This window comes from Lonchura striata, chromosome 21 (genome assembly GCF_050655825.1).
Source record: "Lonchura striata isolate lonStrDom1 chromosome 21, ASM5065582v1, whole genome shotgun sequence".
Taxonomy (NCBI): Eukaryota; Metazoa; Chordata; class Aves; order Passeriformes; family Estrildidae; genus Lonchura; species Lonchura striata.
The window spans coordinates 1,474,934-1,496,980 of record NC_140723.1 but is presented as its reverse complement, the minus strand read 5'-3'; the positions used below and the strand labels follow the sequence as shown (position 1 = coordinate 1,496,980).

The 22,047-nt window shown below is 42.4% G+C and overlaps 2 protein-coding genes across 15 annotated transcripts in view; both read right to left on the bottom strand.

The window, feature by feature from the left end:
* KIF1B (kinesin family member 1B) overlaps positions 1-14,366 on the bottom strand; it is a 73,909-nt gene extending 59,543 nt beyond the window's left edge. For all 11 annotated transcript variants that reach the window (XM_021529815.3, XM_021529821.3, XM_021529818.3 and 8 more), the window contains exons 1-2: positions 14,177-14,366; positions 9,019-9,200 (exon numbers count right to left, since the gene is read on the bottom strand). In XM_021529815.3, coding sequence (XP_021385490.2) covers positions 9,019-9,124 — 106 coding nt within the window. In that variant the 5' untranslated portion in view covers positions 9,125-9,200; positions 14,177-14,366. The remainder of the gene's footprint in view (positions 1-9,018; positions 9,201-14,176) is intronic.
* Positions 14,367-16,954: 2,588 nt separating this feature from the next.
* The window catches only part of UBE4B (ubiquitination factor E4B), a 34,674-nt gene continuing 29,581 nt past the window's right edge, over positions 16,955-22,047 (bottom strand). For 3 of the 4 annotated variants that reach the window (XM_021537806.3, XM_021537805.3, XM_085558400.1), the window contains 4 exons: positions 21,517-21,708; positions 19,173-19,347; positions 18,567-18,713; positions 16,955-18,244 (listed from right to left, as the gene is read on the bottom strand). In XM_021537806.3, coding sequence (XP_021393481.3) covers positions 18,186-18,244; positions 18,567-18,713; positions 19,173-19,347; positions 21,517-21,708 — 573 coding nt within the window. In that variant the 3' untranslated portion in view covers positions 16,955-18,185. Of the gene's footprint in view, positions 18,245-18,566; positions 18,818-19,172; positions 19,348-21,516; positions 21,709-22,047 lie in introns of those variants that run through there. The other variant, XM_085558401.1, reaches the window with a different exon arrangement.

Genomic DNA, 22,047 nt, shown 5'->3' with positions numbered 1-22,047 from the left:
ATTTTGGACACCCAAATTTTTTGCTTTATAAGGCAATTTTCATTTCTGAAGCTGAAATTCCAAAAGCAAGGGTCAAATATGCACTTTGTTTTACAATTATAACCCTTGTGTGGAGCACAGCCGAGAGTTGATGCAAAGTTAAAATCTTCTAGGGTATTTCCAACTGGAAGCAGCATTCTGTCTTCTCACTCCTTTCTGAACACACACAAACACATTCCCACTTCAAGCCTTCATTTCTGGACTTACACTTCCAGTCTCCTTTAAAACTAACCAAGTAAACAGACAGTGGGAAGCCTACAAAGGGGAGAGAAAAAAAATCCACAAAAGCAAGGGAACTCAGCCAAGATCAGCCCCCTCATTCCATTCCCATCCACTCAGTCACATAAATATTTTTGCAGGCACAAAGAATGACTAGAATTGCTTCTTAACCACTCCAAACTCCTATCAGATTATGCCACTGAATTTGCAGCCCAAGCCTGCTCTGCTCTCATCCCAGGCAGTGCTCCTCCTCAGTTTGTCACAAATTCACCAGATTAGGAATTATCTGCAGGTCAGTATCTGGGGATGCCCAGCACACACAATTCCTTCTGAAAAGCTCTCGGAACAGAGAGGCAGAGCACTCCAGAGGTGAGCTGCAATTATTCTCTCGCCCTCCCTGCGTTTAAAGTCGAGTCCGAGCAGTGCCCGGCCCCGCCTGTGCCAGCGCCCAGAGCCACCTTGCAGGGCTCGCTGCCAGCAGCCGTGGCACGCATTAGTCACCGCGGGTGCCCACAGAGCTGCCCAACTGCAGCCTGCCCTGCAGATCAACGCCCCCAGCCAGAATTAACCTGGGCTTCATCCTGGGATTAGCTGGGACGCAGGCTGTGCTAGCAAGGGGGGGTGCAGGGACAGACACGCTGAGGGTTTTTCAAAAACAAACAAACAAACAATTCCTAATCACAAATGAAATCCAATTATGATGAAAGTCGTGTATGGAACTGGAAAAACCAACCTTCCCAGATCTGCAACACAGCCTGCTTTGTCGTTAACATCTGCCATTCCCGTATTGCTACCATAACAGGCAATGCTGAGGGCACAAAACCTCTTTAATGTCTACATATGAAATAAAATTAGATTTCTTCTCACTAAGAGACAGTTTAACACCAGCCTCAACAATTCTCCCTGTGGCAGCATTATTCTAGCTCAAGCACACATTCCTACCAAATGCCACCACTCAGAGATAACAGCTACCAAGAAAAGCACTGTCTTCACTTTTGCTCTCCTTAATCATTAGTAAAGGAATAGACAGACATTTTCAAAAATCATTCTGGTCTCGACAGAACTCTGGAAGGGGCAATTTCTGGGAGAAAAATACAAAATAATTGCTATGCCTTTTTCAAGCTCTATTTGGATCAATATAAGCAGTAGTTTTATTATGTTTGAATAAGTAATTTATCCAATGAAAAAAATCTGGAGCTTTCAGAATTCATTCCACAAGACCAAATTAACATTAAATCCAGAGTCTCTTGAAAAACATGGGTCTGGAAAATAGATCTGCACCATCTGTAGACTAGAATGACAACAATGGGAACATGTTCCTTACAGAGAGCAGGGTGGAGCAGGCATTCTTTATTTGCTGGAACGTGAATAACACCACAAAGACACGTTTAATACAGGCTTCTTTCCTAGGCATACGCTGCAATCAGATCTATGGCCATAGTGCTTTTATAAGACAGACTTTCAGGGCTGTTATTATAGGAGATAAATGAAGGGAAATGGACACTTCCAGCTCATGAAGCAGTGCTTGCTTTTCAAAGCATTGTTTGCATTTTTCAAATCATTAAAAGGGAAGGAAACCAAGTAGAAGCTAAGAACAGCTCATTTGGAATTCAACCGGATTCTCTCCCTGCTGTGGAATTCCAGCCCTGCACTGGGAGAAAGGTTGGCTGGGGGAGGGAGTCAGGCTCGGCAGCACCAGGGCAAGGCCACCCTTCACTCACAGAAGCTGCTGGAAAGCTGCTCTCATCCTCAGCTGCTCTTACAGATCCAGGAGCTATAAATACAGCTCTCCAGCTGGTGTTCTTGGAGAACAGCACGCCAGCAGGCCCTGCAGCAGGCAGGAGCCAGCCGAACCAGGCTGCTCTGCTCTGAAAGGATGACCCAGACCTATTCCCAAACGTGCCCTGTCAATGGACTGACCGCCTGGGAATGCCCTGGTGGAGACAGCAGAGTGTGAGGCTGGCTCAGTGCTCCAGCTGGGCTCTGGGCTCATGCTTTCTGCCTCAAGGCAGCTACAACACTATCTCCCTTCACCTTCTCTGACCTGACATCACCAAAGCCTCCCTGAGACCATTTTCACCTTCAGACACACACCAGCAACACGTTAAGAGAATACCACATGTCACTGGATGGAATATTGGGGAGCCAGGTCTTAAGGATTTCAGTCTACTACTTCAGTCAGTTTGGTCAGTTCTTAACAATGGTTGTCTCTGGAAGAATTTGTGTAGTTAATGAAAATATCCAACTCTTAAAGTAGCTCCTATTAACAATTTACATTCTCTTTACTCCTACTTGTATACAAAAAGCTGGCAGTTTATTTAAGCATTTGATAAAAAGAATCACCTCTAGAGGCCTAGTTTTGTGTCAATGGGCACTAATTCTGAAGGGGAAGCATTTCACATGGAGAATCACCACTGCCAGAACTGCTCAGGGTTTATTAGCAATACTTCTGCTATGGTTCCATACTAATTTCCTAACATAATGTAGTCTAACTGCATTTAACATCAGCTGGAACACCCGAGTCATCATCCCACAGTCTCGCTCCAGAACCAGCATTTGCATCTCTAGCATTTAAAGATCATTAAATGTTCATCTTCCCCCAGCTCCCCAAAGTCAGCCTCTAAATTTTAACAGTGCAGAATTAACACTTCAAGCTATTTTTATTCAATCATGAGAAAGGCTTTAGAAGGAAAATCAAGCACCTAAAAATCCACATTTTTATTTCTTCTCAAAAAAAACATTCCAGGCTTGTAGCAAAACATATGAGCTGTCAACACTGCAGGGCATTCAGAGATAGTGACTAAGACTTGTGGACACAGAAACCACTAATGCTGCAAAACACAGAGAACTGTAATGCTCATATTGGTAAGAGGACAGTCATCAGAAGGGTTTGGGTAACCTCTGCTATTGTGACCTCTTTGACTTGTCTTTCAAACCTCAACCTCAAGACCATTCAGGCATCCTCCACGTGACACCATTTATCTTCCCGTACACAGCCTGTTTTGATAACACACCCACCATGTGCACAGCAGTATTATCATATTGACAAGCATTCATTCAGCTTGCACCACTAGCAAGGACTTACAGACCAGAAAAATCAGGGAAGGGGCGAAGTGAAATTCCTGCAATGCTGGTTATTTGCCCAAGACAACCTCATCATGCAAGATACCAGCAGAAAACACTAGAAACACTTAGGGAAAAAAAAAAAAAAACAAAAACCAAACCAAAACAAAACAAAAAAATAAAACCAAGCTGTATGGTTTAAGAACCAATGCTTTTTGGCAGGCATCAGAAAAGCAATATCCTTATTTTTCTGAGATATCTAAAATTATTATTTTCATAAGACAGATTGAGAGTTGAAAGTATCTCAATAAATGAGATGGCTAAATTATTGATGAGGTTACCTTACTCTATGAACCTTTCAATAGTTTTGACTTTTGTATTATATTTCAAGTACCTCTAATTTAGACAAACATGCAATAAATCAAAAGCCTTTGAAGTTCAGTCCTGCTTTTCCACCCATTTTTAATTTGCCCCAGAACAACTGCATAAAGAAGAACACATCTTAAAAGGAGAAAAAAAAAAAAAAAAGGAAAGAAATAACCAAAACAAAGGGGAAATGAAAATTAGATGTTTCTGCATTTGTTTGTTTTGTTGTTGTTTTTTTTCTTTGAACATTTAAGTCTAGATTTGAGGCTTATACACTTTAGGGAGAAAAAACCCAAACAACAAAACAATATTAGAATAAATACACTTTTCCCCCGTACAACCTCTACAAATTAACTCCAGAATGTCTTACCAAGGTTTTCTGATGCCAAGGATGCCTGGATGAAAAGCTGACAGCCATATGTCCACAGCAGCAGATGGGATTATTGTTACTGGCAGATGGGACCACTCCACTAGGCCTATTTTTATTAAACATCCAATACCTTCAGCAGCCACAAAAGAACCTGCCAACATTCCTGAAACACAGAGACTAGTGCTGAGCTAAAATCCCCAGAGGTGATTTCAGTGCTGACCTGAGGATCCAGGTGCCCTCAGCCCTGCCAGGACACCTGGGCTGTGCCCCAGCCAAATCAGAACACACAATAATCACAGCTGAGCTATACTTGGGGAACTCTGGTTTGCTCTGTCACTTGCACAGACAAGATGCTAACCCCTATTTTCATTCATCTAGTGCACAATTGCAATAGACACATTCCATGTAAAGTACTTCCTTATTTCCTTGTTTCATTTTTATACACATATTTAGATTTTTTTAAAGAATAGGCCTGCTGGGCTCTTTGCTAGTGACTAGTATCTAAATGCTGGCTTGTAGCTACTAGTTTGAATCTCTGCTTCAATTTAATTTGGTTTTATTTATGCATAATTTACATACATTTACAGGCCAGATTATCAAATCACTTCCACAAAAAAAAAAAAAAAAAAAGACACAAAACAAACCAACCAAAAAACCAAACCAAAACAAAAATCCCTCAAACAAACAAAAGCCAAACCAGAAAAAGCACAACGCTTGGGGAGTCTTTAGGCACAGAACAGCTTCTTTTTTCAGCTCAATAACCCAAGGCAGCAGCTGCCAACGTTGTTTATATTTGTTACGTCTGAAAAGCCCGTAGAAAATGAGCACAAGAACTACTGACACACAAAACACTCTTAGGTCTATAGCTCAGCTTTCATGTATTACACTGCAGAATCTTTTTCCCACTCGCCACAAAAATAGGCATTAATTAACTGGACAGTAATAAGTAATTAATACTTGTTAGTAATACATTGTGGGCAAGAGGCATTGGTGTAAACCTTTCTGAAAAAAAACCTGGAAATATCAGGAATTAAAGACAAAACATATTCAATCAAGATATCCTGAAAAGCATGATCTATACCTTAATTATCAATTTCAAAAAGCCACTTGTGAGTTTGGCCATGATAAGCCACCCATTGAGTAATTTAAAGAATATACTCTTCAGAACAGAACTCCAAATGAAAACATCCTTTCAGCCAACTGAATTCACTTGCTTAGCAGGTGCTTTGGAAAACAAAGTTTATGTTCGTTAGGATGATTTCTAAGTTATAATTATTTAAAAAGAAGGCCTTTTCTGAAATTAATCCCACTCAGTTACTGTTTTGATGGAGTTTTTTAATTCCTAATTTGATGGTGACATTACCTCTTCTTTGGAAAGTATTTTGCCTTCCCAAGTTAACTTAACCAGCAGAATTTTACAGCTTCTAACTTGTCCTGTCTCTAAGATTCCTCCATTACCTTCTCTTCCCCTACCCCCACCTCTCCCGTGCCCACTGAAGAACTTCTGGCAGCATCATTCAAATGGATCCCATCTGCAAATAGATATGATCCGAGCAGCAGTGGCCTTCTGCCAAATTCCAGCCCCTTAATGCAGTCAGCACACGTGACTTCAGCTCAACTGCAGAATCCCAGTTTTGAAACATCTATTTAAGACATAAACACTGACAATTTAAGAGCAAGATGCATAATAGTAGAACAGAAAAAAAAAAAGACAAGATGTTCAAGTATTGATTTCAAAATTCCCATATTTTGCATCCTCACAGAAGAAAAAGGTAAGTCCCAGTAACACACAGTGTCCTTAACATTATGGGCTAAAGATCTTAGTATGAGTTCTCTTTTTCTGAGATAAAGACATACCTAGAACTGTATTCAGGTGCATTGTCATTTCTAAACAGTGAGAAATTATAAAAACAGAGACCTACTATGGATCTTGTTTAAATGTCTTGATCTCCTAGGAGGAAATGACATTAAAGCCAGATAGGATAACAAGTAAATTCTGTAGGAGTGCACAAGCAAATTATGTTGTTTTGCTTCTAAGGCAAGGAACTGTGTACTGAAATTGAGCATAAGCTTTCTAACCCAGAGGGACGTTTTGCTTTGCTGGCAAGCACCCTGTGAATGACAGGCAATCCCCAAAGCCATAAACAGCCAAATTCACACAAAAACTGTTGAACAAAAGCAGCATGTCAGGCAACAACCCTGATGGCATTCTGACTTCAAGAACCTACTTCATTATGTATGTCAAAAAACACTTCTTTTTTTCACATATTCATCTAAAACTATTAATAAATAAAGTACACCTGTCATACACTTTATTATCTGTATCTTTATACAGTTTTCCCTAACATAATTCTGAGCACTTTGCCTCAGTTTCACTGTAATGCAGTAGTCTCTGCCAACACATTTACAAAACTCAGATTTGGACAAAGTTTAAACGCAGGACCCACAAGGATTTGCAGAACAGCACGGTCAATCAATACATACAGAATTAAAGTTCAAGTAACTGTCAAAATCCCTTCTCAGCTATCAGACTTCACACTGTCTCATCAACCCGGTGTCACGACAGTCCATTAGGCTTTAATTCCAAGATAAGGGTACTTTAACTGCCTTGGAGGCTTAAAATAGTCCCTACTCAGTGTATCACCATCCTCTCAGGTTTGCCTCCTGTCAACTTCATCAGTGCACAAGTGAAAAAATAACCTTCTCAGAGGCAAGATATCTAGACCTTGATCACTTCACTGGCACATCTGAAGCAGGAACTCCTTAGTCTAGAATTACTACTGAATTCCCTTTATTTTCAAATTGCTGCATCAGATATGAGTCTCAGATAAAGCGACACTAATGTCACTTTATGTGCTCAGCTTTTAGTCAGCAAGTTTGGAGCTTACTAATGTGGAGTTCAATAATGTAACTGCGGGGCTGCAAAAAACTGAGTATCATGAAAATGAAAGAATCTTTGGCAGAACAGCACTTATGCCCCCCAAATCCAACACACAGCCTAAAGGCATACCAGCTGAAGAATTTCAGCTGGAAGTTATGTGTGTCATACAACTTGGTTAGGAAGATTCTTTGGAGAGAAGATTTCTGCTGTTTTTTTCCCCACCAAACAATGCCTTATTCATATCCTTTATTATACAATCCTCTTCTGTTCAAACTACTCCTCTGTCCATTGCTTTCTTGTATTTCTCCTCTAAGATGGAAATACAGGGAAACACAGAATGTAACAATGTTTAACTATTGCAACCAATGATTCCCTTCACAGCCTGTAATGTCCCCAATGACTTAAACCCAACCATCTGTCACATCACCCAGCTTGATCAGAGCCATAGCATTCAAATAAAAGGCTGCAGATTAGAGCACTTCAGAGTATAAAATACAGCAAAAGAAGTAATTTCTGTAAAGACATTTCCAATTAGATAAATCTGAAGTATTTTCCACCTCTTGCAGGCTGATGCAGTTCCTTGGAAACTGATGTGCAGCTCTAGCATTCAGAAACAGAAGCAGTGCCTGGCCCAGGCCACAGTTCCAGCTCAGACAAACTAATCTGCCAGACACTGACTGGTCACCCTTGCTGCTGTGCCATGAACAAGGTGCTTCCACAGGCTCCTGCAATTCAAACACCTTAAACATCTAAAATTACTGCTGTGATGACTGCAGCAAGAAAAGCTGTTGCAGAGGTACCCAGTGGTGCTGCTGGAGCCCAGAGCTTGGTGGAATTTCCATAACAAATGTCTGTAATGAAGTCTACAGTTCCTGCATTCTACACTGATATGCAATGATGGGATACAAGCAGCTGTTCTACATGAGATGACTTCAAACTCCTCCCACCCCTACCTTAAATGGAAACTTTGAAATCCAATCACAAAAAAGCTTCTTTGGGTAGCACTGCACATAAGGTCCAAAGACAAGAACTTTCTGCACTAAAAAACAAGCTCTCTTCTCTATGACACCTCGCTTCCAATGAAACCATAAACACTATATAATTTAAGTGACCACAACCAGGATGTAAATTCCATTGCAGAAGCACAAGCAGGCTGACATACAACCTTGGCTAAAAAAAATGGGAGAGGCCTGTATGAAACCTCCTTTGTGTTAACAGGCATGAGTAAACACTCAAGCAATCAGACAGCGAAATAACTCAGTACTCGTGGAGTGTTGCTTTCTACAGCTGCAGACAAGATGGCTCTACTTGATTACCTAACAATGAGAAACTGCCCCAAGAAGAGCAGTTTATAGGCAGAGCTGTTGGTCTGCAGATGAAGAGCGCCACTCCCTCAAATGCTGTCAATACTGCCTTGACGTCAAGTATGAAAAACAACCTGCCCAACAATCAAAAAAGGTGTGCCCACACACAGTTTCCCACAGAACAGTGTTCTCCAAATTACACTCACAACAATTATATAGCTTAATACTTCTAATTGGTTAGAAAAGAAGATGATTTTACGTAGTCTGTCATTTTGCTGTCATTTAGACGTCCGCTCTGGAAAGCATAAAACTTGATATCCTTTTCATCTCAGCTTTCTCACCCAAATTATGTTCTTAGCCAAAAGCACATACTGCAGAATAAGCACACCAAGAACTAAAGCACCAGATCCAAGCAGGACTCGTACCCCCACAGTTATCATGTGGCAATGTATCCTTCTATCTGTCTACCCACATGATATTCCCAAACACTGAAGTTCATGAAGTGGTTTTCACTTTGGTACTTCAATCCTTCTGTAGAATTTTCAGATCAGCAGAAGCAAACATCATGAACAACTCCATAAAATTCAAGATACTTGTGATTTAGACTTTTTAGTCACATTCAGAGATAATCTAGTTTGTAATAACAGCCTCAGAAAAGCAGAGTAAATAAAAGATCAATTCTAGATGATACAATGTACTCAGTCTGAAAGAAGAAAATATTTAAGCCAAAAGTTTGAGACTAGAGAAAGACTCTTACAAAATTAAAATGAACTTACTGGTTGAATTGCCTTGCATCTGGATGATACATTTGGACTCCTTGCTGGTCTCTCGGGAATTGAAAGGCCGGACCCGAACAGCCACCTTCACTGAAGCCCCCGACATCCTGGCTGCTGGCAGTACAGTCAAGGAATTGAAAGTGGCCAAGAGCCTTTCAAGTTATCCTTCCTGTTGGTGTTTTCTAAGGAGAAAAATATCATTTAGTTATTTACAGGTATTACATTCAAGATGTTGATAAAATTAGGAAGGTTCAAAGTTACTTCATAAATGCAATTTCTGCTTTGCAGATCACCCTCCCTTACCCCCAAAAGGTGTCACTTCAAAGCCAGAACTGAAAATACACTTATCAGCACCTGTTCACTGTCTACTTAGTCAAAAGTTTCTGTCAACTAAAGCAGTTCTTTTGAAGTGTACAAATATTTGGTTTTCACACAATTTCATACATTTCTTTTCTGGAAGAAAACCAATACTTGGTTTTCTTCCAGAAAGTAAGGATGCCAATACCAAAATAAATATCTGGTTACAACATGTGTTAGGCTTAACCTAACAAAGATAATTTTAGCAGTAAAGACACAGCTACTTAAATTTCATCATGAGGCAATGACTATATACTCCATACCCAGGCTCTCACACTGCCAATCCTTGCTGCCACAATGCTTTAGCAATAATATTAAAACTAACCCAAGTGTCATGGGCCACAGCACACTAACTTTAAATACATATGACTCCAGAGAAAAGGGTGTACCCTTAGAGAACCTCTTGGAGTCCTGGGAAAGTCCTCTTCTCCAAGGAAATAACAACTCATCAACTACTTGCATATCTGCTGATTAAAGGACACACTGTAAGGACAAGGAGGAATCAAGAATTATTGCCTTCAGGGTAAATATTACTATCTACATTCAGGCAAATGTCCACCATTAAATTAATCTCCATTATCAAAATACTTGTTCAAATCCTACCACATCTAAATGACGGAGCACTTTCGTTGCAGGGAACTATCCCTGACACCCACTATCCAAACTTCAAGGCGTGTCTGAGACATTGTTGGAATGTAGGGCTACAAAAGACTGGTTTGATTGTATTGGTGTCAACCAGCCTTTTCCATTAGAAGAAAGGTTTTCAGTTGATCCATTACTGAGAAGTCCAACTTCCTGCCACAGGACACGGTCAGTACTGAAGTCTAACAGCCTCAAAACACAACAAGATTCAAAGAATAAGTTCTACTAAAAAGCTCCTATCCTTGGCTAGGAAAGCTTCCACGGCATAGACACACAGAATCTAGATGACTGTAGTGAGAAAACATTGTTTGTGTTTGATTTATCCTTATATCCTAAATATCTGCTGCGGCCACTGCTGAAGAGAGGACTCAGATCTGGACTAATCCTTGGTCTGACTCAACACAGGCATTCCTATCTGGAACCCAACTGACCCTGGGCAGAACTCAACTCTGCTCAACCATGCACCCAGGAATCCTGACATCTCCTCTGGTTATCAATACACCACATATCTGGGGAAATGCTCATTTCAGGGCTTGTGATCACAGAAGTACAGAAATTACTAGCAGAAAATAAAGGAGATGCATTTCAGATCTAAAGTAAGTTCCACACCTGGTAAAAGTACTTATATATGCTTAATTTACATTATGACACATTTTCCCACAGTACAAGAAGTCTTTAATAAAACTGCAATACTTCATTAATGCCATCACATGGTAAAGGCAGAAATTAAATTACTTCCCCAAGTAAAAGCAATTTAAAGTATTTCTTATTTTCACAGGTACCTGAGGTATCTCATCAGACTAGAAGAATGTCTTTAGGAGCAAGCCAACTGAATCTCAATGTCATTGGTACAGCAAACTGGTTCAGCAATGATTAATGACACAGCCACACCATCAGCTCGGGGTTAGCACGGAATTTTAAAAAGCTTCAATAAATCTTGAACACAGTGCAGGAAAGTACTGGGAATGAATCCACATGATGTTCTGGGTCGTTCTGGAGACATTCTCTCTCAGAGGTGCCTACTTTTGTGGAACTTTTGTGTGGAACAAACTATCAAACACCCAGTCCTTTATAAACTTCCACCCCAGAACCCAGCCAGTGGCTGTGGCTCTTCCTCCCTCCCCTTGCACAAGTCCCTGAGCCCTCACCCCACAGCCAAGTGACAAGATAATCCCGACACATCCCACAGCTATTATTCAACCGACCCTGAAGGCTGCTGCTAGGAACAGCAATGTCACTGTACATGGCCACGCTGAGCCCTGTTTATGAAACCCTATTTAACAATCTGTCAGGTGCAAAACGGCCATTTCTGTCAAGTTCACAGTGACACAATTTACTTTGTCCAATGTGTTCTACAATATTGTTTATGAAATGCAGGGGGTTTGTCCTCCCTTCTTACTGTGGAGTCCCACACAGAATTTTTTCTGATGTTTTCATAAAAACAACTCTCAGAACACTGCATTAGTTTCTGCAGATATATCTGGGAAGCTGACAAATAGAGTGGGATGAAAGAAATAATTTACTTATATATATTTATATATATATATATATATATATATATATATATATGATGTATATATATTTATATATATATTTATGTTCTCAAGTATCTCTAAACATAATATTCATAATAAGAAAGCCTGCAAGTCACATTTCCAGAGACTCCATATGCACTAGGCTAAATGACAGACTTGTTTGAAACTCAACTGTGAAGAGATTCTCACAGAACAGATCACAAAATCATCTGCAACATCAAAATCTACCTGCTGGACTTCTGCAGTTACCAATTTTTCCCAACCCTAACTTTTGTGCTGACGGAAAATCAAATGTGGTATAATTTAAAATCTCTTTTGTTCTCAACTCTGCTATTTTTCATAGCTGAAGTAAGCAAAACACCTACTCGTATTTGCACATGGATTTCAGATGTTTTGAATATCAATTCACTGTGCAATTTATTAAGAAAATTGACCAAAACAAACATAATTTGCCAAGCTTTCCATACATTTAAGCTGTTGGGGTTTTGAAGGTTTTTTTCACTTACCAGTTATCTTAACTGGTCATAGCAATTTATAAAGGTAGCACTGCCCTCATCACACAGAATGGTAAAATAAAGCAAAATGAGCCCCAAGTTACACAGCATTACAGATAATAAACTGCAACTGGTTTTTCAGGGATCACATTTACCAGTAGTACCACTTCCTACTACAAAATGCTGACTACAGAGTGGAAACATAACTTGAAAAGAGAAAAGCAAAATGTGCAATACAGTTTGTGGTACAGATTTAGAAGAACAATATTCTTAAAAGACAATTTTTTAAAATGTTCATTAGAGGCTTAGAAAGCTGCCATCCATGCTAGAATGAATCATCTCCCTAATGTCTTGGAAGGAATCTACTAGCTGTGTCTCTTTTAATGTTCAGTCTGCATGAATCCAGCCATGAACCAAGAAGGGAACTGCGTGTGTGCCTTTGAGGTGATCTACCAATGGCTCCAAAACAGGTGGTAGATGACATTTGAGTTGTTTAGTGAGCTTCAGCAGCAAATAGTAAATCCTACATCCTAGTTTTTCAACTATTTGAAACTAAAGACACCCATCCTGTAAGTCATACGGTGAGGTTTTAATATTAAAAGGTGTCATTAAGAGAAATAATCTAAATATCTTGTGTTTATTGGTATTCAAGCTGACAAACCCAATTGTGTTGATGAATCATCCTTCACAAGCTCAACTGGGCTTTCACAAAAATATCTGAATAAACATTAAGACTTGAAATACTTGGATGTATCTTGAAGTTTTGGCAAACCAGTTTTTATGCAATGTCAAAATACAAACACATTGCTATTTATTTAAGTAAAGTTCCAAGCAGAGCAGGGATTTAGATTCAAATTATTATTTATACATGCAGAGAAGTCTGCAACAAGCTCAAAGTGGTTACAAAACATTCAAAATCTGTATTTCTGCATTCAACAACAAAAAAAAAAAACCCCACCCAAACCCACCAGGTATCATAAATAAAGAATCACTTTTATTTAAGAGAACTAATCATATACCAGATAACTGTGTCATATCTGCAATCACAAAATGTGCTAACTTTGAAACAAAAAAATGACTTGTAACTTAATCAGTGCAAGAGCTCTAAAGAAATAAAACAAGGACAGAGATTAGCACACGGAAAGTTGGCAAAACAGCTGTTTGGGGCAGCAGGCGTATCTGACCAAGGGGCCCCAGCAGAGCCAATTTTAGGTGCCGCATGAAGCTCGGGCAGTGCTGACAGTGTGATGATGATCCCCCAGCTGAACTCACACACACGCTCTGCTATATCGGGACCAGGTGGAGATGCCAGATCGAACAGCGCTGCAGACCTTGGCGAGGCACTGAAACCTGATCACATGCACACATGGCTATTTACCAACAGCGGATTGTGCAACAGCAAAAAGAACTGAGCTCCGAAGGAGCTGGAAGCGAAGAGAAATCCCGTCTAGAATTTAGAATTTGGTATGAACGCATTTACATTCCAGAAAGCAGACATAAGTTCACCATCTGCTTCTGGCGAATCCTCCAGCGCAGGCGATGGCCCCGCTGCGGCGGCGGCCCCGAGCGCCGGGCCCGGCCCGGGCACGGGGATTGCCGGCTCATCGTGCCAACATGGCTGCCCGTGCCGTGCCGTGCCGTGCCGTGCCGGGCCGGGCCGGGCCCCCGAGCGCCGCTCCCGCACCGCCCCGCGGGGCGCGCCCCTCCCGAGCGGCGCCGCCGCCTCCGCCCATCCGAGCCAAGGGAGCGCGGCGGGCGGCAGCCAGCCCACGAAGAGCCGCCCGGGGAAAAAGGAAGGAGGGAGACGAAGGGAAGGAAGAAAGGGAAGGGAAGGGAGGGAAGCGTCCCGGGGGACGAGGAGATGGCACCGGGCAGATGGCAAGGCCGAGCGGGGCCCCACGCCCTTGCGCCGCTGCCCTGACAGCTCCAGGGCACCCAGCGCTAAGCATCCATCCATCCCTCCGTCTGTCTACCCATCCATCCGTCCGTCCATCCCCCCCGCTCCCGGCCTCAGCCCTCCGCGGGGCCCCACAGATGCGCACGGCGGCATCGCCGCCTCCCCCTCCGCATTACGGCACCAGCCCCGCTCCGGCCCCGCCAGCGCAGAGGCCCCTCAGCGCAGCCCCTCACCTGGCGCGGGCGGTGCGGCGTCAGCAGCCGGCGGGGCAGCGCAGCGACAAAAACCCGGCCATCCCCATCGCCGCTCCACCGAGGCCTGGAGACCCCCCCGCGGCCGGGAACGGAGCGGGAAGGGGAGGAGGAGAACGAGGCCGCGCCGGGAGGAACGGGCGCCGCGCTCGCCCAGCGCCGCTCCCGCACTGCCGAGCGCGGGGGGAGCGCCCGCCCCGCGGGGGAGCGCGCCCGCTCCGCCAATCGCCGCGCGCCGCCCCGCCCCCTCGGCGCGGCCCGCCAATGGCGCTCCGCGGAGCCCGCGTGCGCCCGCCCCCGCCCTGTCAATCACAGCCGGCCGCGCCGCCGGCGCCGCCTGGCGGTGCCCGGCCGCAGCGGCACCGCCCTCCGAACAGAGCCCTCCGCCGCGCAGCTCCAGCCAATCGGAACCCGCTATGCAAATCACGGCTGCGCCCTCGGAGCCTATCGGGAGAGGGGCCGCAGCACCGCCCGCCGCGCTGTGTCCGTGCGCGCCCCGAGCCGTGAGGGGAGGCGGGTCCAGGAGGGAGTGTCAGGGTGAAGGGATAAAACCGGCCGGGACACCGCCAGGGTGCGGGTAAAGGGAGAAAATCGGCCGGGACACCGCGGGGTATAAGGATTAGCGGGATAAAATGGGCTGGGACACCGCCAGTGTGCGGGCAAACGGGATGAAATGCCCGGACACCGCCGGTGCGCTCTCGCTGTGGGAACGCGGGGTCTGAGGTAGCGAATTCCCAGCTCCCCACTCCGTGTATTCAGTGGGATTGGATCCTAAACTAGGCCTAAGGGCGATAGCTCAGAGGGAAGGGATTAGTAATCTTTCCTCCCTCCCTTCAAAACGGTTCTTGAGCAGCCCGAGTCATTTTTTTAGACCTCATAATGTATTTTGGGCAAATTATTAAATTAACCTGGCTTGCTGCTGTTAACAGCTGCCGGCAGGGAGAACTGAGAGATGTCAGTTGGGCCATTACAAGGATAATTCGTGATACAATAGAATCAATTGTCGTGAATTGTGTTTCTACAGCATCAGCGCTTGCCCCAGGAACTTCTCCAGTCTCTCGTGTAGAGCTGCAGGACAAGGAGAGAGCAGCGATCCACAGTAAATTCCAAGGAAAGCTCACTTTGTAACGCAGTATGAGATAGCCTTTGCTGGGGTAAACCATTCCCAGCTCAGAGACACTGACATTCTGCACACACACGGACATGGTCAAACGTAAATCCCTCCACTGGCAGTTTCTGTGATGTCTCATATGAACTCTGTAATATAGTTGGATTGAAAAAGGTAAATGACATAATAGTGAGGGGAAGGGAAATCACCAAAAACTGCAGGTAGCATTTAATTAACTGAACTAAGAATCGTCACACAACCGATATGCTTTTGTGGGAAATTGATTTTTAATCCAGCTTCAGCTTTGCTTTTCAGTCACTCAAATGTCCACTACCCACTGAAAGACAGGGGTTTGATTCACAATAGAATTGCACTTCAGCAGCTTGTATTAAAATACATTTCATTATTCTGCTCACAGTTGCAGAATTTGGGAGAACACTTGTCTGAGCTCACACCTTTGAAATACTTGATGCTCGTTTCCCAGATCAAATTGTTTTGGCCACTTATATCATGCCTTTGTGTCTGATAAGATATTGCACAAGCCTTTGTGCAATATCTGCACTGACATGTTTTCAAATGATAGATGTATGCCATAATTAGACAAAGCATTTCAGTAATGCACTTTGCTATTTATATTCCTCAGGTCAGAGTCTGACACAATGGCACAATAAATATAAATTCAGATTCTAAAGGGCATTGTGTTGATTAAAACATCCCACACCAAATGTGAATATGTCTACTTCCTCCTGGCAAAACCCAAAACTATAAAATTTTCACTTTATAATCTATCAATAGAAGCAAGATATGATACGCACTTGCAGAAAAAACCCATAAGGTGAAGCCAGTTTAATCATCTTCTAGTAAAAACACATATTCACTAGAGAACAGCTGTCCTTCATTAAAAAAAAGTATAAACTCTGAGATATTCCTAGAGATTTCTTACAAAAATCCTCAATAATGAAGGGACAGTTTTTCTTTTATATAGAATGAAATTGCCTCTCCACTGAAGAAGAAAACACACACTCAGCACAACCTGTAACACATCAGAATCTCTGCTGCGTTTGGGTGCTTGACTGGGAGCCTGCAGGTAAAAGCAGAGCAGGTTTTGATCTGGAACTTACTGAAGAGAAAGAAGAGGGGGATTGGAATTTGTGGAAGAAGTGAAGGTTATAATTATCAAACCAACAAACAAGCTTCTCTGTTGCAGCAGTGGATGCAGACAGAAGCTTTGGAATCTTCTCCCATCCTTATAGAGAAATACACATTCATGATGTAAGAGGAAGTACCACTGAAAAACCCACAAACAAACAAAAGATACAACTCACAACTGTACCTTCACATTTTATAATTTAGAGTTATTTGCACACCTAAAAGGTCAATGCTGGATTCTATACAAACTAACCAGAATTTCCCTTGGAGCTGTCACCAGCTGTCACGGAGCTATGAATAGGTGCTCAGTGGCACCTGCTTGGGAACATTCTTGAATGTAAAGGATTACTGGTATCTGTGTGCACAGAAATTTTCCACATAATTTACTAAGTTATCTCCAGATCCTAAATCACTATCAGCAAACCTGAACAAAGACACCCAATCATTTCTGATTTTTATATTTTCACCAACACTCTTACAAGAAAGACGAAGGAAACATCCTGTGCGAGTGTGTATCATTTATTGTAGTTCAAGAGAGTCAGGAATTGAACAGAAGACATGGCGAAAAACAAATAAAAGAAAAACAACCTTTTTTTTCCAACTTAATTTTAAAACACTGTGGTTTCAAATCCTTTTTAAAAAGGAAATTCAAGTATCATATGCAGGGGGCAGTAATATAAAAATGTTTGTGAATATTTTTTTATTTTTTTTAAAAACGTAATTCTACATTTCCTGCACCCTTTCTGCTTTGGTAAGGCCAAGCCATGGATACAAATTGGTACGCAACATAAAAAATGACCCCTGCCTCAAACTGCAGCCTCCAGGGATAAAGGTATCTGCTCTCTGTGGACAAGCTCCAATGGCTCAGAACTGTCAGTTAGCATTGATCTGCAGCATTGAAAGAATGTATTTTATTTTTTTAAAGTCACTGAAATCCTGGTATTCCCAAGCATCTCATTCATGGCAGCTGTTTTAACACATTTCTATCTCAAGGCTTTTCACAAGTACCAGAGCATCTTGATCAACATAAAGGAAAGGGACATCTCAAGGAAAGGAAATTAAAATCCACGCGTGAAGTCTTCGCTCTTTTGAAATTATCCTTGTGTCTAACACCAATTAAAAACCAAATAGGCAAATATGTGTAATATAAAAATACGATCCCAAGATGAACACTTTGTTGCAGGCACAGTTATCGCACAAAATATGTTCTTTTTAGGGCAGGGGAATGATTTTGATTTTCACAGGGTTTATGTTTTTTTGCATTACAGAAGGAAAAGACAGCAGTGCAGGTTTGATGGGTAGAACAGAAAGAAAGGAAGGGAAAGAAAAAAGTTACTTTAGCAGCAAAATGTCCAAGGTTCTAACCACAATCAAATTAACGGATATCTGGCGGTAAAAAACAAGGTTGAAGGGATGCTGCCCTGATCCATTTGTCTTTGCTAAAATAATTCAGCTGTAAAAACTCCAAAATGTGACATATTGGAGGACAGTTTTGTAACATAAGTAACTTCCTAGCTTGTCCTCCATGTTATTGACCATCGTTATCACTTAAATATATGTACAAGAATGAAGCTGCTTTCCTCCTCGTCCACATGCTCCTGTGGTCACTACTGCGAGCCAGTGCCGTGGGCATGCCAATCCATCAACAGCTCCCAAGTGTGTCTGCTGCACTCCTGCCAGAGCAGCCCACGCCCTGCTCTGCCCATTGGTGGTGGTGTGCACTGCAAGGGAATTTTAATGGTCATTCTGCTTGTCTCTCATCCAGGCTTGGATTTGCTCTTTAAGTTCTGGCACTAGGAAGGAAAAAAAAAAAGAGAGAGAAAAGAATTATTAAATTACTTGGTAACAGTACTATAAGAAAGTCCCTCATGACTAATAGCCATTTTCCCATTTATATACCATGATGTATTTCAGCCCAGGAGTTAAGAAAGCAAGGCTGTGAGGGTTTTTTTGCCCCGGAAAAAGGGAAAGGAGAGGGAATGAACTTTTCTGTGCAAGCTGAAATGAAAGAAGTGTCACCTCTGCTGAGGCCTCAGCACTGTGCTATGGAATTACAGAGCTGCCCAGGAGCTGCTGCCCCCAGCCCAGGTGCCAGGGCCAGCTGTCCCACGGTACCTGGTTCCAGCATATTCTCCGTCAGCGTCTGCCGGTTGAACGGATCCGTGGAGGAGTTCAGCAGGTGCCTCAGGATGATTGACCTGTCCATGATGGTGCCCGAGGGCAGCCGCACGGGGTCGGTCATCAGAGTGTCCATCAGTGGATCTGAGGGCACAAGGCTCTCCTCATTACAGTGAGCAAACAGCTACAAATGTTATCTCCCATCAACCCACACTGCAAAACCAGTGCTCAGGGTCCCCAGTACACTGCTGAAGGTAGAGAAAATGGTTAAATGGACATAAATCTTCACAGCACTTTCCCCTTTCTGACCTGGGACTAAGCTTTCCCTATTGTCACCCTATTTTCAGTTGTAGGGGGGTGTTACTGTTTTCAGGTACATGTTAGCAAAGCATGGCTAGGACAATCATGGACAGTACAATCCCAGGGAAAACTAAAAAAACTCTTAGCTCTGTATTTACTTAAATACGTCATTGAAATAGAGCAAGATGCAAGGCAAGATGTTTTTATGAAAAGCAATATATAGTTTCTAGTAGCATATGGAATCATTGCAACAAATGAAATCCCTCTCTCCTAGACAGGCAGGGTTTAGAAGACTCCACTTGCCTCTGAATTCATCTGGAGCATCGCTGTAATCAATCTCTGCACGGGCGTTCTTGGCAACAATTTCCTCCACTTTCTCTGCCAGCAGTTTGAATTTCTCTATTGCTATGGTAGACTTGATTCCAGCCTTCCTCATCTTGGAGATAACCTCCTCAAAGAGCTCTTTACTGTAGGACCTCTACAGGCAAAGCACAAAAAGACAACTTTGATGAGTTGTAGTGTCCTTACATGCCATAGAAATAGTAAAAATATTTAATGTATTTTTGAAATGGCAGAAGGAAGGCTCAATGAAACCTCAACCTTACATCAAAGCAAACAGTATGTAGGTAGCATTCATCTAGCACCAAAATGTCAACACTGGGGTAGACTTACGATTTTTTTACCCGTCATCACCACTGTAGAACTATTAAGGACCAAAAAAAAAAAGGCAACATCACCTAAAGAAAATGAGGAAGATGCTCAGAGAGGCTGACTATAATTATTAGAGTTCTTAGACAAAACATCTGTTTTGCCATTCTCCTTTCTGTATCCCTGTTCTCACAAGCCTTGGCTGAAAATACAGCATAAAATGAATTTCTTACCTCCTCCGATAATATGCAAGGCAGTACTGGGAAAGGAGTGATTCTTTCTCCTAATCCAAACAAGAACTAACAAAAAACCCACCCCACAATGTTGCAAAAATAGTAAGACAGCTCAGAGAGAGTGAATGCTGGAAATTTGCCACCCGATGCAGCAGGACTATCCAGAGAGACCAAATGCAACTGAAGCAAGCATTACTTTCATGTGAAAAAGTGTCAGGGAAGGACTTTTGTAGCTGTCTGTGTTCTACAGAGACACCATTTTCTTTCAAGTTCACAATATCATGTTTTGACATAATCCTTTTACTACAAAATGTTATGTACTTTACAGTGCAAGATTGAATTATATGGCAAAACAAAACACACTAAGTCTCAGATTTCTATTTCCCTTGGGATTTTGAAAGTGTTCAACAGAGCCCCACTTCTTTCATCTACTGCACACTGCAGCAAGCAATGCCACTCAGCAGGCAGGACACACAGTGCCCACCCAAACGCCTTTCTCGTGCCCAGAGGGAACAGAACAATGGCAATGTGCCCAGGGCTCTGTAAACGTTTGCAGATTCCCTCTGCTGCGTGCTGGGATTTGCAAATGGGACATCTCTCAAAATGCTTTAGAGAGATCCCACCATGATCAAGCAACTTTTTGTTTGTTTTGTTTTCTCTCCCAATACCAGTAGCCATTAACCAGCCACACATTTCCTTGGTGTTTCTTTCCTGTCACTGACAGTTTCCAAGAGACTGGTCACTCCCCCCACTCCTTTTTGATGAAGGGCCACTTTGTTAATTAAGCTTTTTTCCAGTTCTCACACCCGCAGGCTTCTTTCTTTTGAATCCCTATGTCAGTCTGTGCATTTGCTGTGGCTGGCATGGATGCATGATTGATAACATTCTCATATATAGTGAACAGCATAAAAATATTCATTATATACATGCAAACACGTAAGGTCTGTTTCAGATGTGGTACTGGTATTATCTGCAATTATCAGAACTTAAATAACTACAGAAAAATAATCCTGAGCTACCCCAATACTGCTGTTTCACTAGACATGCAAACAGCTTCACGTGCTGCAAGACATCATCCACTAGAATCTCAAGTAGCTGCTGTGAACATTTCTTGCCCTCTATACTTTGAAGTTGGTGTTATAAGACATGGGCATGGACAGATGTGACTGAGTAGTTTGACGACTTTACAAGAACACAGCTGCAATAGCTTATCTTGCTCTGACTATTACCATGAGTTCAAAGGTGTCGTTAATTGTCTCATACATGCTGTGCTTTGTCAGTTTATTACAGAGCCATTTAATAAAGTGATTTCAGAGGGAATACAATTTGGAAACTGTAAAGCAGTGAATGAACTTTGATTTGTTGAAGGAGGCTCTTGGTCCCAGCTCTGCCTGTTTCGATGAGGAAGGGGGAGGGAGTCAAAACTCCGCCTCAGTTCTCCCACTTGCAAAGAGACAAAGTATTTCTGCTAATTTGCAATAAGGCTGTAGGCAATAAGCACATCAAGCTCAGGAAATTTCCTATGCATGTGAAGTGCCATGGATATTTCTGTATGTTTACAGGTTTGCAAATAACTGGGAATGCCCATCTACAAAGAGCAGACAGAATATGAACAGAGATAATCTGCTGAAAGAAAACAAACTGCAGGGATGTAAGACAAACTGGCTGGCAGCACACAAGCAAGATGAAATGCTCCTAGAATGTTCTGCAAAGTCTTGTTTGTCCACAGAGCTTTTGCCCTTCTCCTTCATCCTTCTGGAGCTCACCTGATCATCAGCAATTGCTTTAGCAAAGCGAGCACAATCCAGCTGCAGATAAATGTCAGTCAGTTGGTCCAACAGCTTCTTTGGTTCAAACCCATATTTCTCTGGGTTTTCAACTTTCAGGTCACGGCACTTGGGGCCACACAGTTGCTGTAAGTTAAAGTTCAACATAGCAGCCAGTCGTGGTCCAAGTTCCTACAAAAGCAAAGTAAAACACAGATCACAGTGTGAGGGCAGTGATAAAGAAGGTTATCTCTAGAGTTGCACACAGCAAGATCAGGAATTATTCATTCCAATTAATGAAACTATCTAACTAATAAAATTTCATTTGTTAGGCTCCCAGGAAGCGTCTGTTCTTCATGCATGTTTGCCATTAAAAAATGTCATGCAAACAGTTTCTGTCTGGGAGGATCACACCATCTCAGTGACTCAGGTAATGCTCTCAACATCAAATAACATCAACAGCAATTATATTTTAATGAGCTGGAGAAAAGGGAGGAGAATAGAGACTAAGTGCTACCAAACATTTCCAGG